General features: G+C 41.5%; 1 protein-coding gene across 2 annotated transcripts in view; it reads right to left on the bottom strand.

Annotated features, from left to right (window-relative positions):
- Positions 1-19,214, bottom strand: part of LOC126091863 (tenascin-X-like) — a 771,043-nt gene that overhangs the window by 660,672 nt on the left and 91,157 nt on the right. For both annotated transcript variants that reach the window (XM_049907142.1, XM_049907141.1), the window contains one exon: positions 5,234-5,299. In XM_049907142.1, coding sequence (XP_049763099.1) covers positions 5,234-5,299 — 66 coding nt within the window. The remainder of the gene's footprint in view (positions 1-5,233; positions 5,300-19,214) is intronic.

Raw genomic sequence — 19,214 nt, forward strand, 5'->3', positions numbered from 1 at the left:
ATCGATGTTGTCGCCAGTGGTCGGCGGAAGGTGCACGTGCCCGTCGACCTGGGACCGGACCGCAGCGACGCACGGATGCACGCCAAGACCGTAGGATCCTACGCAGTGCCGTAGGGGACCGCACCACCACTTCCCAGCAAATTAGGGACACTGTTGCTCCTGGGGTATCGGCGAGGACCATTCGCAACCGTCTCCATGAAGCTGGGCTACGGTCCCGCACACCGTTAGGCCGTCTTCCGCTCACTTCCCAACATCGTACAGCCCGCCTCCAGTGGTGTCGCGACAGGCGTGAATGGAGGGACGAATGGAGACGTGTCGTCTTCAGCGATGAGAGTCGCTTCTGCCTTGGTGCCAATGATGGTCGTATGCGTGTTTGGCGCCGTGCAGGTGAGCGCCACAATCAGGACTGCATACGACCGAGGCACACAGGGCCAACACCCGGCATCATGGTGTGGGAAGCGATCTCCTACACTGGCCGTACACCACTGGTGATCGTCGAGGGGACACTGAATAGTGCACGGTACATCCAAACCGTCATCGAACCCATCGTTCTACCATTCCTAGACCGGCAAGGGAACTTGCTGTTCCAACAGGACAATGCACGTCCGCATGTATCCCGTGCCACCCAACGTGCTCTAGAAGGTGTAAGTCAACTACCCTGGCCAGCAAGATCTCCGGATCTGTCCCCCATTGAGCATGTTTGGGACTGGATGAAGCGTCGTCTCACGCGGTCTGCACGTCCAGCACGAACGCTGGTCCAACTGAGGCGCCAGGTGGAAATGGCATGGCAAGCCGTTCCACAGGACTACATCCAGCATCTCTACGATCGTCTCCATGGGAGAATAGCAGCCTGCATTGCTGCGAAAGGTGGATATACACTGTACTAGTGCCGACATTGTGCATGCTCTGTTGCCTGTGTCTATGTGCCTGTGGTTCTGTCAGTGTGATCATGTGATGTATCTGACCCCAGGAATGTGTCAATAAAGTTTCCCCTTCCTGGGACAATGAATTCACGGTGTTCGTATTTCAATTTCCAGGAGTGTATGTTCACTGCAAATGCAAAGTTGCTCAGTTTGTTTGCCAGGTATTCAATGTGTGCCTGTCAGCTCAAATTTTTATCGTCATTTAAACCTAAGAATTCGACTGAGTCAGCTTCTTCTACATCTTGATAGTTGTATGCAATCTTAATCTGCTCACATTTTGACTGTTTGGTTTTGTACTGCATCACTTGAATCTTATATATGTTTGGGAATTTTTTCCGAATCCTGATCTTCAACTGAGACAGAAGTATCATCTGCACAAAGAACTGATGGGGAGCTGATATTTAAAGGTAAGTCATTAACATGGAAGAGAAATCAGACTGGGCTAATATTGAGCCATGTGGAACACCCTGAGATATTTTTTTCCAGTCAGAACAATAATATGCGCCATTTGGAAAGATGCTAGCTCTTTACTTCCTGTTGGATAAGTAGTATTTAAGCCATTGTAGGGCACCACCACTAATGCCATACTTTTCAAGCTTGTAAACAAGCAATGCATGGTTTACAGAATCAAACACATTTGTGAGGTCGCAGAAAATTCCTCACCTTATTTCTCTTGTCTAATGATGTAAGTATTTTCTCAATGAAACTGTTTACTGCATCTATTGTGTTTTTCCCCTGCTGAAAACCAAATTGACTGTTTATAATAACAGAATATTTTGCAATGAAGTTTTGGATTTGAGCAACAGCAAGTTTTTCAAATATTTTACATAGGACTGGGAGAATTGAGATAATATAATAATTTCCCATGATCTCTCTTGATCCCTTCTTGAAGAGTGTTTTGACTTCAGTATATTTCAGTATCACTGGGAAACAGCTCTCTTCGAAACATTGATTTATTATTTCAGCTACTGGGTTTGCAATTCACACCTCCTGAACTCTTGACACAAGGGACCAATTGGCTATTTAGGAAGGTAACAGCACAGGTAATCACCCCTCCCTGGACCTGGCCTGTACCAGGGGGTGCTTGCAAACCCTACCTGTCAAACCAGGTTTGGGAATTTCATGTTACCCTGTCACCTGTTATGTGTCAGACACGTGGGCTGTCCTTCAAGAGCACACAGAGAGAAAGAAGAAACAAAGAGGAACCTCACACACCGAAGTGAAGGAACGATAGGAGATAGAGAAAGAAGAAAGAAAGAAAAACAGTGGAGGGACAGTTGTGATATCAGGCTACTAAAACTTCATTCTCAAAAATATCCGACAGGTGCTCCCCAAAAGTATCCCAGATGTGCTTGCCAAGGGATGGGGGGGGGGGGGGGGGGGGGAATAGCAGAATGATAGATATGCAGCACAGAAAGGGAAAAGGTGCTGCAGAGGCCAGTGTCCCACACTAGCCATGAATGAATTCACCATCAAAGAGTGGTGAGACCCCAGAGGGGGAGAAGACATCCAATTTCTGTAACTGCACTATCCAAAGGTCAAGTCTCATGCCAAACACTGATCACTCTCCCTGTTCATCACATACCCCAATCTTGGTGCACTAAGTTACAGACTGGGAGCAGTAACCTCACCACAAACATGTAAAGATTGTTGCTTGGAATGAGTGTTAAAGGCTGTGAGATGCAGATAGAGGCAAAAGAGACAGAGACAGTGTTGTCAGACTTATTGCCTACAAATACTGTGTGTTACGATCACTGTCAACAAATTGGTATTTTACAAAAACAGCTCATTTAAACAGATTTCAGGCAAAGTCTTCTAAAGACTGCCTCATATAGTGATGGTGATGAACTGGTTGATAATGATCAACAGGTTGGGCACCCCTGATCTTCATTATCTCTTTGCTACACAGCATGACACTGCAGTCCTCACACATCATACGTGCAGGGAAAGTTCTTCATACTCAGGTACATGGTTACATGCAATGCTATTGAAATTTTCTCAGAAGAGACATTAGAGGAAGTAAAAATGTCATTAAAAACCATGCTTTAGAGGGTTGCAGGAACTGCTAGCTATTCCAACCACACAATGAACAGAATAAAGAAGAAAAGGGGAAACATAGGTATCAGTACTTCCCAAGCTTCAAATACTTTTGAAAGATGAGAGGAAAAAGAAGAAAAAAATTATTTTTAGGCATTATTGTTGGGAAGGTTCTCAGGGTACAGACACAAATGTCCCCTATGAATCCTTTTCTTAATTCTACACTTTCAGTATCATACTAAACAAGGTTGTTTGTTACATTACGTGGTTCAGTTCTATTTTCTTTCATTACATTAACCCCAGGCAGTGCATTTTCAAACTTCTCTTTGCTAAGGTACAGGAATAAATGTTTGTCTACAGGCTTCAGTTCTCAAATTGCACCTCCCATACAATGCAGTGACCATTCACAATGACGTACCCACCACTGTTATCATCTGTCTCCTCCCTTGCCTGTGTCTGAGCAGATGTGAGCCAGGTTATTTTGTATGACCTTGCACCCTGCAATTGTTGTAGGCAACAAATTTTTATGGCTACAATGTATAGTAACTACCAAGAATCTTTTGATTTGACTGAAGTGACCTCAAAGCTGACCACAGTGGCTGGATGTAGAGATCATCACTGTCCAGCTCAGACTGTAGTAGAAAACAGACAAAGTTACTGTGGGATAACAAACTCAAGAAGTTCATCTGGATTAATGAATAATGATCAAGTATGCTATGAAATACATGAATGACAGCCAGATAGATATAGTATATCTCATGGGTGACGCATTTTTATGGCGAGCATTTGTGTGGAATTTAGGGATGCCTTTTTATATCAGCCTTGATCTCACAAACCTGATCAGGAACATGAGAACCTACCTGCAGCATGTCACTGAATAGTTATACACTCTAGAAGTCTCTAACTGTAAGAAAGTGGTTTCATTAACTGAGCACACACAAGGGTACTTGTCTTTGTGATCACTTAACCTCAATTCTGTTGAGCATCTCTGAGAGGAATGTGCTCATTTCTATTGAGCATATTCATTAGGGATTTTGAGAGGGGCTTTCCTCTTACCTACATCCACCTGTCATAGGTGGGTTGAATCAGGGATCAAAAATTTTATCGAACATTTCTGTTGTCTCCTGTGGTTCACATGACAAGTCACTACTAACATACAGGCAAACATAGGCGAGAGATGTCTAGCAAGTGTGAAAACTTCATTGCTGCTTACTGTGCCACTAAACTATAATTTTTCTGTTTTGTACATTTGAACTTTTAATTTCTGATGTACTGTTATTAAAGGAATTTATGGATACATAAAGCACTGATTTTTAATAGCATTAAATTATTATACAGATGTCTGTCTCATCAGAATGATATGCACCTTCTTCATCTGCTTTTTCTTGTTCCCTTTCCCCTGATTGGCATATGGTTGGCACAATTATTTATGGATTTGGCATAGTAAATTTAAAGGGTGGTCAGATGCCCTCCCTTTCGCCACCATGTTTCCTCCCACCCCCACAATCGAATGTGTGTACCCATACTGTCTCCGTGTGCTGCTGTTCATGTGAAACTGAGCAAAAGTGTTCTAAATGTTTGAGAATCATGTAATTAATGCAGCACTTGCATAAAAGCCTAGTACTCACCTAGCGTGATGTGCAAAACCAGCTAAAAACCACATCCAGGGTGGCTGGCACAATGATTCTCATTGTTAACCTGCTGGGCAGATTCGATCCAGGGCCGACCCCCTAACCAACCCAGAAGCAATGTTTTGACATGAAAAGCTATATGGGTGGGTCAACAATGAGAAGCATGGATGAATACAAATTTTGCAGTCTGCAAGGGAAACAGCCAACTAGTTACTGTCCTGAATCTCTAACTTTGAAAATTTCTTTGTTTCCTCATGTTTACTTTTTTGTTTTTTACTTTCCTATGACATTTACATAATTGTGAATATTTGCACATTATTTTGTTTATTGTGCATATTTAATTTATCTTGAGTGAAGTTTAGAATGCAAACTCAACTTGAGGCTGAAGCTCCTGTACATATAGCATTCATATAATGGAAGTAGGAGTGTAATATCTTGAAATACAATGAAAACATTTTCACACATACATGACTCAACAGAGTATCAAGAATACAATGAACACATCACAAGTTACTGTGACACAAATGGTAATGCTTACAGTGATAAATATGAAGGAACTGACATTGTTAATATGCTACATAAATTATGCATTTCAATCACAATTCTATCGAGATTTAATAGGTAGTCTAAACATGTACTTACCATACTCAGATTCACTTAGAATTCCTGATTCCCATGAACCTTCGAACCTTCCCAAAAATTCATTTTCTGAAAAAAAAAGAAAATAGTTATTTATCATTTATAAAACTGGCCAATTGTTAATTATTTGCAACATTTTCACTGTTATTCTTTTTCTAAAATTCGTAATGTTTTGAAAACACAGAAAATAGCAAAAAACAATTAATTTATGTCTCAGCAAATTACTATTGGCTGAAGTGGAAACTGAATGAACTCCTTTATTCCTCAACCTTTTGGAGAAGATATGTGACAGGAAAAATGTGAGATCCTTGGCTTTGTTAACTGTCAGAACTTCATTAAAAAAACTGAAGATTCTGTTTCCAGTTGTATCAAGGATCTTCATGTGCCATTAAACATTACTTTCTCCTGACGAAGAGCCTTGTACACAAACAAAATGTTTAATATTGTGCTGAATAAAACTTGACTTGAGTCTGGACCATCCCTCATGATGGGCAAAACACCAAAAAAGGACTAACAACCTGTTTTCACAACATTACTTCTACAAATAGCTCTCTTTCACCTAGTGAGTAAGTTTTGTGTTACTGACGGCTCTACTTTCATAATTAGTAAAAAATATTTTGAAATTAAATAAATATGCATTGATCTGTAGGTCACATAAAAAGCCATACAGCAGTTGAAGAATTATTTTACTGATCACAAAGTATGCATTACACTTTCTGATATTATTTCCATCTTCAGAAATCCAAGTGAAAACGTGGCACAAGGACAAGAGTTTTACCAGCCGTGTATGTAATGCCCATTTTACACGATGAACAAACTTGTAATCGACTGACAACCAGTTCCACAAATGGCAGCCATCTATCATGTGAACAGGCTGACTATTATTACCATGTTAGTAGTGACACATGATACTTTTAGGGATAAAGGACTAGTGCCAGTTCTAAATTCAGTACTAGTGGCCTCACTGCGCATGTGCAATCTAGTAGCTGTCCGCTGTGGTCACATCTCTGCCAAGAGCTGAGTCTGCCATATTGCTTTCTGGGGCACTTCCCATATGCTGCATTTTGTTTCTGTTTAGGTTTGTTTCATTATCACAAGGAACTTTCTGAGCATGTCAGTATAGTGCATTTTTCATAAACAGTTTACAGTTTGTGCATAGTACACGTGGAGCACCTAAGTAGACTATAACCTTCCTCGAACACTTTTAGTCATCACGTAAAAAGGGCTTTACGTGAGATATCATGCTATAACACAACTGGTAATACTCATTGTCTTTCTGCTATCTTTTTATTTGGAGTGCAGGGACTTGGTGGGGATACGATAGGGCTGCTAGGTGTTCAGGAGGTATGGGTGGGGAATGTGGAATAGAAGGGGAAAGATACTTGTAGCAAGGTTGGTTTGATAGAAGACTGTGTAGTGTTGCAGTGGAAGTGGGGAAGGAGATAAGTAGGTGAAGGACAGGGACTAGAGAATGTTGAGGCCAGGGATGTTACAGGAAAGTAGGAGATATTGCAGAGAGAATCCCCACCTGTGCCATTCAGAAAAGATGGTGTTGGTAGGAGGGATTCAGATGGTGCAGGCTGCAAAGCATTTATTGAAGTGAAGCACACTGTGTTCAGTACTAGGTGCTCCAGCTGTTTCTTAGTCACAATTTATTAGTGGCCATTATAACGATATGTTTACGTAATGTGTATACATAAACATACAGTTATAAATGTCCCCGTTCGTCGTCTGATCAGTCGGAAGTTGCATTGCATAGGAGAGTAAATGCCTATTCAAAATATAATTATTTTGGATAGCTCAACATGAATTTCCTAAGGGACCGTAGTTTATCATGCATTTACCAGTAGAATATGGCGCGGAGAAAATATTTCGCCGCATGCAACTTCCGTCCGAACTCGACGAAAGAATTCGTGACTGTGAACTCTCTATTTGGCAGAAACATATAGAAAATTAATTAATTTCATCAAGAAGTGAGACATAGATTCTATAGTAAATGAATAGTCCATACACTAGTTCCATTTAACTCCTAATTTATGGCAATTAATAGACAAACTTACACTGCAATGAAGGATTTAACATGGATGTCGTTTTGACTGGAACTTCTCTTAATGAAAACAATTCCTTCGACGTTTTCACATACACGTCGCACAATAAATCTACTGCTAGGCACTTTTAGTATTACACATTCACTTTTCACAAAAACAATATTATTTTTAACGATAATAATACGGCGGCAAGACATGCGCGTCCGACACAAGAGACAAGAGAAGAATGAGTAACTGTTCATCGAGAATATCTCGTACCTCAAAAAAAAAAAAAGTGTAAAAGTGTTCTTCTTCTGTCTGTTTTTCGCGCCGCGGTTTTCAAAGTCAATAACTCACTGCATCTCTGACGGCGCTTCGACAACAAACAAGTTACGTCACAGGTCGTTCACCTTTTACATTCTCGCAACATTATTTGCTAACTGTAGCTGTTGCCGAGCGACTGCTCGATTAGTGAATGATTTAAAATCATAAGACAATCACATAATGTTACACCATTCATGATTATAGACAGCTTATTAGTTGTCATGCCCATGTAGAAAGCAGCACAGTGCTTACAGTTTAGTTTGTACATGACATTACTGCCTTACAGACAGCCCTGCCTTTGATGGGAGAGCTGATGCTTGTGACCGGCCAGGAGTAGGTCATGGTGGGAGGATGTATGGGACAGGTCTTACATCTAAGTCTGTTATAGAGATATCAGCCGTGAGACAACGGGTGGGAGGAGGGGCTCAGTAGGGATAGACAAGGATGTTGTGTGGGTTTGGTGGGCAGCAGAATATCATTGTGGAAGGAGTGGGAAGGAAACTGGGTAGGACATTTCTCATTCAGGGCACAACGAGAGGTAGTTGAAAGCCTGGCAAATAATGTGATTTAGTTGTTACAGCCCTGGGTTGTAATTAGTCACAAGGGGAGTGCTGCTTTGTGGTCAGATGGTTATAAGGTGGGAAGTGGATGGTGACTGCAGAATCAAGATGTGGAAGAGTTGTTTCTGTACAAGACTGAGAGGCTAGTTTCAGTCTGTGAAGGTCTCAGTTAGACCCTCAGTATAAATGGAGAGCAGGTGCTCATCACCACAGATGTAATGAATTCAGGTGGCTGGGCTGCATGGAAAGGACTTCTTGGCATGGAATGCGTAGTAGCTGTTAAGTGGAGGTATTGCTGGTGACTGGTAGGTTTGATATGGATGGAGGTACTGATTTAGCCGTTCTTGAGGTCAATGTCAAGGAAAGTGACTTCTCATGTGAAGGAGGACCAGATTAAGTGAATGGGGAAGAAGGTGTTGATGTTCTGGAAAAATGTGAATAGGGTGTTCTCACCCTCATTCCTGATCACAAAGCTGTCATCAATGAATCTGAAGCAAATGAGAGGTTTGGGATTCTGTGTGTCTGGGAAGGAGTCTTCTAGACAGCCTAGTGCACATTGCTGTACCACTGGTTTACTTCTAGATGATGCGTTCAAAAGAGAAGTAATTGTGGGTGAGGATATAACTGGTCAAGGCCACCAGGAAGGAGGTTGTAAGTTTGGAACCACTAGTTCATTAGGATGGATAGTGCTCAATAGTGGCAAGACCATGGGCACTGGGACGTTAGTGTAGAGGAAGGTGGCATCAAAGAGATTTATCAAGGTACTGTGTGGTGAATGAGTGGTAACTGTGGAGGTTCAATGGAGGAAACGGTTGATTTCATTTATATAGGAGGACACGTTATGGGTAATAGGCTGAGGGTGATGGTCATGAAAGCACAGATTCTCTCAGTGGGTTTACTGTATCTGGCCGCAACAGAATGGACTGAGTGGTTGGGTTTATGGACTTTAGGAAGCATTTAGAAGATATGAGTGCAGGGAATGGTAAGGATGAGGAGAATGGTGGATCCAGGGAGAGGTACTGGGATGGGTTTAAGGATTTGGAAAGAAACTGAGGATCCTGCTGGATTTCTGGAATGGGGTCACTGTGGCATGGTTCATAGGTGGACAAATCTGACACCTGGTAGCATCCATCTGCCAGGTAATCTCTGTGTTTCAAATCCAGAGTGGTAGAGCCTTTGTAGGCAGGTAGGATTATAAGGTTGGGATCAGTTTTTAGTGGTGGATTGTAATTCCTTCAACAGATGTAAGGTTACTTTCCACATTGTGGATTTAGGGAATGATAGTGAGTCAAGATTTGAGGTTAAGAAATTCTGGGATGTTAAAAGGGGGTCATTTGAGGGGAGTGGCAGTGGATCATGGTTGGATGGAGGAGTGAACTGAATCAGGTAAGGTTAAATATTGGTTTTGGTTTGCACTTGATTAGTGAAAAAGTGGTTTCAATGTAGGGGCCAGGAGAAGGAGAGAAGGTTTTTAGCGAGTCCAGCAGGATTGAATTTGGGAGTAGGTAAAAAGGTGAGGTCTTTGGAAAGGAATGATAAAGGGGCAAGGCTTTTGGAGAAAAGGTTCATGACTGCAATCATAACATCATCAACATATATTTTATAAAAAACAGTGTCATCAGAGAGATCGTGATTCAGTTTAAAAATTCTGCTCTCTAAATTATTAATAAAAATGTTAGGTAATAAATAAGCCTGAGAGGCAACTGCCCAAGGCCATCTGGCTGTTGGTGGACCTTATTATCAGAACGAAAGTAATTATATGATAGACTGAAATGGAGGAGATCAAGAAACTCAATTAGCACACCACTGCGCATAGTAGCATAATGCAAAATGTTATTCTTGATAAGGGATATGGTTTCCTCGAATGGGATATTGGTGTACAAATCCACAATATCGAAAAAAGCCATTACCATATCACCAGACATTTTAAGTTTCTAGCTTTCAGCCACAAAAACTGTAGTATTTAGTGCACTATAATTACTGGGTAACTTAATACATTCCTTTCAGGTTCCAAAAAAGACACTTGTCGAGAGATGTAAGTGGAGAACCTCTGCTGTTAGTTATAACATACATACTTTTTTTAGCTTTATGTAATGTAATCTGTGCAGCAAGAACAGGCAAATCTGGGTTCATATACATCAGACACTGTTTTTCCCTTGTATCATCATCAAGAACTGGAAATCATCCATTTTCTCTTTGAAAGTTATCTTCACAAACTTTGTAGCATCCTTATCAATCTGTCGTATACCATTATTTGACAAAAAATCGAGGAACTGTTCCCTGCACATTACCTCTGATAAAACAACTAATGTATTTCGATTATTGGCTTTCATTATTAAAGTGTTCTCTCTATTTAATTTACAATTGATGCCTGCCAAAGCCCGTTGCTCATTATGCCCAGCCCTATGGCCCTTAGCAGTGATACACTCCTTAGCTAACAGTTCATGTGTTTTGACAGCAACTAATGTTTCCTCAAGGCAATAAAATTTTCCATATGTGCATGTTGCCTTAACTTCAGCAATCAAATTTGCAACATTAAGTTCAGACTTGAGTAGTCGAAGTGAATAACCTGGCTCCTTGTTAAGAAGTGACATTTCATCTGTAAATTGAATATTAGTCAAATTAACCCTTTTGGCAAAAGTATGAGGCTCAGGACACTATTCACAGCCCTAGCCTCACCTAATTGTTAAGCTTATTATTATGTGTGCTTTATATTTCACTCCACTTTCCACTAACATAGGTATCAACTTGTTCCATAAAGAACTGGGATTGTAAATATCCAATACATGCTGCCAATCTCAAATGCAAAAAATAAAGGCCTTTGTTAAGTTTGTCTTTTGTACTATGGGCCATCCTGATCTCACTCCTAACACACATGCCATCCATCCCCACCCCCACCCCCACCCCCCACCCCCACCCCCCCATACTCCACACTGTCACTGGACTTCTTGACTTGTTGTTGATAATTACCTTTTATATTTCTGAACAATACCATTCTGGAGACATTGTCCATTGAACTGTATTTTTGCACATGCCTTTGCCAGTTTCAGCCTGCTGTCCACATAGGTGTTTGCATCCCTTAATGCCTGACCTGGCACATATTTACGAACATCCATCATGTTGGAGTAGCTGTGGGTCAGCAACTTTTGTTAACCAGTAGAATGAAAAGCCAGTCCATAGCTGCAAATTTCACTTTTTTTATTCACTTGATGACTAGATTTGCACTGAGACCCATTTTCAACAGAGTGATGGAAACATAAATACATACCATGTCAGGCCTTAAGGAATGCATGTCTGAGGGTGGTGTTGAAATTTGAGCACTGAACTTAACGCAGCATGAACTGTCTTGAGGAGATGTTAATTGATGTCAAAACACAGGAACTGTTAACTAAGGAGTTGCAGTGCTTCGAGAATTTTGAAGTAAATTCTAGAACCACTCGGCCTTAAATTCCTTATGCTTGGTATTGTAAAATCATTCCATACCAAATTTGAGTACCATCACTTATGGAACTGAATAATATATATTGACAATTCTCTTCCCTCTCTTCTGTCATTCCCATTCAATTTTAAAGGCTTGTGATGATAGAGCACTAGACTGTCTCCTGCTGTTCTAACAGCTGTTGGTCCTGTGAATATCCATCATACCACAAATAAATAGCAATGGGTTAAGAGTGCTGACAGCACAAAGCTGGCAAACTGAAGAGAGTTGTGTTGACCCTCAATATCGAGTTCTTCAAGGAAAGAACAAGCAAAGTGAAGTCAGGCTGAGCCATGGCCCATGTGCGACCTGCACCCATGGGCTGAGTGAAGTTTGACACACCATGGTTAGCCCTGTATTAAGGCATATAAACCAATTTTTTCTATGCTTCACTTTTGAAACGAAGGTAATAGATTATGAGTTGCATTGGTACAAAATACCCCCCAGCATGCCCTGTAAAATGCCTTTTATAGTATATACATAGATGAAGATGTACCTCAGTTTTTAATTTCCCACTGTCCTATTGAATTCTAGATATACACTCCTGGAAATGGAAAAAAGAACACATTGACACTGGTGTGTCAGACCCACCATACATGCTCCGGATGCTGCGAGAGGGCTGTACAAGCAATGATCACACGCACGGCACAGCGGACACACCAGGAAACGTGGTGTTGGCCGTCGAATGGCGCTAGCTGCGCAGCATTTGTGCACCGCTGCCGTCAGTGTCAGCCAGTTTGCCATGGCATACGGAGCTCCATCGCAGTCTTTAACACTGGTAGCATGCCGCGACAGCGTGGACGTGAACCGTATGTGCAGTTGACGGACTTTGAGCGAGGGCATATAGTAGGCATGCGGGAGGCCGGGTGGACGTACCGCCGAATTGCTCAACACGTGGGGCATGAGGTCTCCACAGTACATCGATGTTGTCGCCAGTGGTCGGCGGAAGGTGCACGTGCCCGTCGACCTGGGACCGGACCGCAGCGATGCACGGATGCACGCCAAGACCGTAGGATCCTACGCAGTGCCGTAGGGGACCGCACCGCCACTTCCCAGCAAATTAGGGACACTGTTGCTCCTGGGGTATCGGCGAGGACCATTCGCAACCGTCTCCATGAAGCTGGGCTACGGTCCCGCACACCGTTAGGCCGTCTTCCGCTCACGCCCCAACATCGTGCAGCCCGCCTCCAATGGTGTCGCGACAGGCGTGAATGGAGGGACGAATGGAGACGTGTCGTCTTCAGCGATGAGAGTCGCTTCTGCCTTGGTGCCAATGATGGTCGTATGCGTGTTTGGCGCCGTGCAGGTGAGCGCCACAATCAGGACTGCATACGACCGATGCACACAGGGCCAACACCCGGCACCATTCCTAGACCGGCAAGGGAACTTGCTGTTCCAACAGGACAATGCACGTCCGCATGTATCCCGTGCCACCCAACGTGCTCTAGAAGGTGTAAGTCAACTACCCTGGCCAGCAAGATCTCCGGATGTGTCCCCCATTGAGCACGTTTGGGACTGGATGAAGCGTCGTCTCACGCGGTCTGCACGTCCAGCACGAACGCTGGTCCAACTGAGGCGCCAGGTGGAAATGGCATGGCAAGCCGTTCCACAGGACTACATCCAGCATCTCTACGATCGTCTCCATGGGAGAATAGCAGCCTGCATTGCTGCGTAAGGTGGATATACACTGTACTAGTGCTGACATTGTGCATGCTCTGTTGCCTGTGTCTATGTGTCTGTGGTTCTGTCAGTGTGATCATGTGATGTATCTGACCCCAGGAATGTGTCAATAAAGTTTCCCCTTCCTGGGACAATGAATTCACGGTGTTCTTATTTCAATTTCCAGGAGTGTATTTACAAAACAACCACATGTAGATGCCATGTACCTCAGTTTTGAATTTCCCACTATACTGTTGAATTATAAAGAAAGATGTCACACTGACCTTTATATTCTTCACTATACTAACATAAATTGTATCAATATGTTGTATATAAAAGGCTTTTTGTAGAACTATAGTTGACTAAAATTCCTTCTCATTGTTTACGAATTTAAATCAAAGTGATAAATCACTAAATTCTGTGTTGCATAATTTTGTTTACGACATGCTAAAGGCCCATTATGCTGGATGCACCTCTAGGACCTAGTTGTTCCTTTGACTGATTTAAAATTTAATATTTTTTTAATGCAGTTAGTAATTATTTTAGTGAACATCTTGTAGACATAGCACTACAAATATCTGACAGTGGGCATCACAGCTAGACTTAGAATCCTGTGCAGTGCTGATGCTAATGAAATGCATCTTGCCTGTTTTCCATTCGTATGGGGAACACCCAGCAGAGGACATATTATTTAAAACACTGTGCACAACTGATGTTGTTAGTTAGTTATTAGCATATTCTATGGCTCATAATTCCGACCTCTTCTATGGTGTAGAATGAGTCACCTTTGTCATGTCTGAAATCATAGTATACTTTCTCATCAAAAAATATGGCAACAAGTTGACTGTTAAATTTCTTGCAGTTTACTCTCTCCATACCTGTTCTGATTTATACTGTGTTCAAATTCTCTCCCTTTCTCTTACATATACATCTCTCTCTCTCTCTCTCTCTCTCTCTCTCTTCCTCTCTCTCTCTCTCTTTCTATACTACTGTACATTTACAAAATCTTCTGTGAGGTAGGAGGAGTTGTCACTCAGATATAATTTCAGTTTTAATTTGAAATAAATTTTATTATCTATTAAATGGGGTTGTTTGGGGAAGGAAACCAGACAGTGAGGTCATCGGTCTCATTGGATTAGGGAAGGATGTCCGCCGTGCCCTTTCAAAGAAGCCATCCCGGCATTTGCCTGGAGCGATTTAGGGAAATCATGGAAAACCTAAATCAGGATGGCTGGATGCGAGATTGAACCATCATCCTCCTGAATGCGAGACCAGTGTCTAACCACTGTGCCACCTCTCTCGGTCTCTACTAATGCTTTACGTCACTGTGTAAGTGGTCAAAGATTTTTGAAGCTGAATACCTCACACCTTACAGCACCACACTAAGGCTGACTGATTACAGTGCAAATCATTCCTCCTTCTAGTAGTATACTTCTAAATATTACTATTATTTTTGAAGTGTGGCTGGTGGCTGTTGACAACAAAACTCCATCAGAAAGCTAATACTCTGTGAGGCTGTGGTCATTATGGTCAGCTGTTAGGAGCTTCTTGGATATATGGTGCAAAATCATTTATTTATAACGAGAACAAGAGCAGACCCAATATTGATTCCTGTAATATGCCTAAAATTATTTTTGACTTCTTGGTTTTACATTTAATAGTTTGCAGATTAACTCCATTCCACTGAACTTCTGTTATCAATAGAGCTCAACTGTTTTTAGAAATATGTTTGTGCAATTAAGTGTTGAAATGAGAGCTTTTAAGCACACTAGCCTGTACAATAAGAAGTTAAGGTTGAAATGTTGTCAACTGAGTTTACAGTTCAGTTGTTTGATAGGTTGATTCTTTCAAAGAAGAAGACAGCAACCAGCCACTATTTATGTTGCTATTTATTCACATATATAGCACAAATTGTGCAATTTATCTGCCATGCTCTCAAAATGTCTGTTTTTGACAAAATAGCATTCAGTAATTGAGCTTTGAGGTTAGAAAAATCAGTTGCTGAGTTTTAGATTAAAAGATTCATATTCAGAAAGTAACTTTTAATCACATACTTTATACTGAGATGAAGTTTCGCAGAGATGTATATGTCAAATAATGCTGTACATAAGCTAATGACTAGTCAGTCTGAACAGGAATATAAAAGATTTGCTGTATTATGATGAAGGAATGTTGGATGTTATCGACAAGAGATTAGTTAGAGGGTTGAAAGAAGATGCTACAGAAATAAAACTGAAGAAGCAGAAGCAACATTTTGGCAGTATTTTAAGATAAATAGTTATGTACAGTGTATGCTGACTAGTGAAATTTGTGATGAAGTGAATCAAAAGGCAATGGACAAGGAAACAGCTAGTAATGCATGGGCTACCTTAAAGTAGCAATCTGAAGCCATATCCAAGGATCAGTTGTTTAAAATTTATACAAATATTTTCCTACTTTCATCAGATTCCAGGTGCACAATTTTCAACCCATATAGCAAAATTGAAATTGTATGGAATCAGTTTAAGAATGGACTTGTTGCTCAGAATGAAAATGTTTTGACAGGTCTCCATCCAATACAATTCTCTCTCACTCCCAGCTGTGTCAAGTGGTTTACAAATTATGAGCTTTCAACCAAGTATTCTTCAGCCATTGTGAAGTGGTGACTGACATGTTGTTGCTTCTGCCATCCTTATTTAGTCACACTACAGACTGTGATGTCATTGGCACCCAATCCAGAATCATGTAAGGTAATGTTTTGGTTGTTGGTGATCACCAAACGTGTTTCACCTCACAGTGGCTGGGTCTCAAACTGTGCTTAGCTGTAGAACATTGTCTCTATTGAGAGCATTTTCCAGAAAGTCTCATCTCATTTTCTTATTTAATAACACTATCCCAGAAACCATCTGTCCTTTTAGTGACAGATGTTTCATCAAATGCAATTCAACATCTGTTTCCCAGAACATTTTCTGCTAATGACAATTTCTCAGGGTACCATTGGTACTCTCATGCTCTATAACAGCGATATTCAACAATGCACACAGAGTTTCCAACATAAAATTGTCCAAATGCACATAATATTCTGAATATTTCAGGTGTCCTGAGGCCTACATCATCTTTCACAGGCCCCATTAGTTGTTGCATTTTGGTTGGAGGCCTGAAGTCTGAACAGATGTTGTGCCTCTTTTGAAGCGGGCTAAATTTTCCTTTTACTAAGGGTGCTTGTGGTTGTTTTCTTTCACAAGTGGCTTGTTCTTTTGGCATCTTTTCAGCATCTGAAACAGCTCCTGAATGATGCATCAAGATCCTCAGAACAGAATACTTTTATGGTGGATAGTGGTAGCCGGTAGCATGTAGATACTGGTCCATGTGGATGAGTTTTTGGTAAACTCAGTGGCTGAGATACACATCTACTTTCCAGCAGAGGAGGAAGTCAAGGAATAGCAAGGCAAAATCTGTCTTTACCTCCATAGCTGACTTGACATGGTCAGGGATATTGTTGATGTGGACCAAGAATTCTACCAGCTCTTCACATCCATAAAGCCAGACAATGAAAGTGCCATTGACATACAGGTAAAAGCAAATAGGCTATGCAGGATCCATGTCCAGGATGCTGTCCTCAAAGTACTCTGTCAACAGGTTGGCCATAACTGGAGTTAAAGGGCTACCGCCTGTGACACTGGCTGCCTAGTTAAAATATTCTCCATCATACAGAAAATGTGATGATGTAGAGTGTGGTAAAATAAATCCACAAAGTGTCATCAAATAACTGGGAGGAGATATCTAGAGATCCTTGAATGGGAATAAAAGTGAATAATGAGACCACATTGAAACTGACAGTCATATCTTCTTCTCCAAGATGCAGGCATTTCATTCGGCTAATAAAGTTGGTCTTATTCTAGGTATGGCGTGCATAGTGACCAACATGTGGAGTACAGAGGCTGATCAGGTGTTTTGCCAGTTTGTAAATGGGAAATCCAATGGTGCTCATAATGGACCATAACAGTAATTTCTGAAAAGCCATAAAATGTAGATGCTCAAGGTGCCTAAGGGAGAGGATTTTCAATGGCACTCCCTTCCAGTGAAGACCTCTTCAGAAGTTCCATTTCTTCACCATTGTTCTGGATGGGGGTCCTGTGATAATTTTTGGTACATCTTCTTCTCCAGTATCAACCAAATCTCCATGTCGCAGTCAGCTTGTTCTATTCGATGGCTGAATTTACCTCATCAGCTTTCAGGACCACAATGAGAGGATTGTTGCAGAGCTCATAAAGGCCTTTAAACTCAGCTCTTGTTACATTCAGAGTTGTCAGCTTCAATTTGGTAAGAATGCAGATTGTTTCCCAATGAAGTTCTTCTGCATTTTCATCAGGAATATAGCGAACTGTTTGTTCCTCACCATTTAAGTTCTCAAAAGGTGAGGGTCAAAGTCAAACTCCTCCTTAAGTACTGAAATGGCACCCAAGCCAATGTTTCACACTATTACATTGATAACGGAGCATTCTGATGTTTTATGCACTGCCCCACGCTGTTCTTGTGAAAGCCAGGTAATTTGCCTTTCTGTATTTCCATGGGTTTTCTTTGTGATGAGATCTGTTTTGCCACTGTGGCTGCATCAGTCCAATTGCAATACAAAGCTGAAAGCAACTCCATCAGAGACAGGTGTGAGACCATAAGCTCACAGCCATTTACATGCAGCTGCTTTCTGGTGTAATGTATCCTCTCTTGCAACACCGCAACGCTGTCAAAATGAAATATTCTCCTGGGTGCAGAAGTGTTTCTATGATGGCTTCTGTGGGTAAAACATGGTATTGTCTTCTCTTCAAGGCAGCATTGAGGGAAGGCTAGAGAGCTAACAAAGAAGCCTTCTTAATATGCAGTGTCCCCAGGTGTTTAATGATGTGCCATATATCTTCTCTGTAGAGGTACGTAATATGTATAGCATAATGGCTTTCATGAGCACCGAAATGATCCTCTCATTATGTTCCTACCAACTGACAAGTGCAACGCAGTTCTCATAATGGAACAACCTATGACACAAAAATCTGGCTGATGCTAGAGGAGGGGGCGAACCAAAATTTTATCATGGAATCCACTACCCAGAATAATGAGGGAGAAATTAGAGGTATTCAGGCGGTTCTCATTGGAAAGGAGTGTTATAGAAATAAAAAATAAACTTCCTTCAGGCACGTTGACCATCTACATTTTATCACCTTCCAAAAACTCATAAGTAGGACACACTATTATAGCTCATCACAAGCACCACTGCATTAATGACTTAAGAGACTCGCAAAACATCTCATCCACCTCTGTAACCTACACATTGGTAACTGTCCACACCATACAAAGAATATGACAGACTTCATTAGCTGAATGAAATGCCTGCATCAACAAGGAGAAAGAGATATGACAGTCAATTCTGGTGTGCTCATTATTCACATTTATTCCCATTCAAGGATCTCTAGATATCTTCTCCCAATTATTTGATGACACTGCTGTGGATTTATTTTACTACACTCTGACATCATCAAATTTTCTGTATGGTGGAGAATATTTTAACCAGGCAGCCATTGTCACAGTGGGTAGCCCATTAACTCCACTTATGGCCAGCCTGTTGATCGAGAACTTTGAGGACAGCATCCTGGACATGGATCCTACAAAGCCTAGTTGCTTGTAACTACATGCCAATGACACGTTTGCTGTCTGGATTCATATAGATAAAGAGCTGGAAGAGTTCTTGGATCACATCAACAATATCCATGACCACATCCAGTTTACAATGGAGATAGAGATGAATGGTGCCTCATCATTCCTAGATGTCCTTGTCTGCCAAAATCAGATGGTTGTCTCAGTCACTGGTTTCCAAACTCAGCTCTCCCAGTGGCTTTGTCCAACAACTGTAAGCTGCCATGTGCAATGGCAGAGCTGGGATGCTATCTCACTGACTTCCAGGACCA

Source organism: Schistocerca cancellata, chromosome 7 (genome assembly GCF_023864275.1).
Source record: "Schistocerca cancellata isolate TAMUIC-IGC-003103 chromosome 7, iqSchCanc2.1, whole genome shotgun sequence".
Taxonomy (NCBI): domain Eukaryota; kingdom Metazoa; phylum Arthropoda; class Insecta; order Orthoptera; family Acrididae; genus Schistocerca; species Schistocerca cancellata.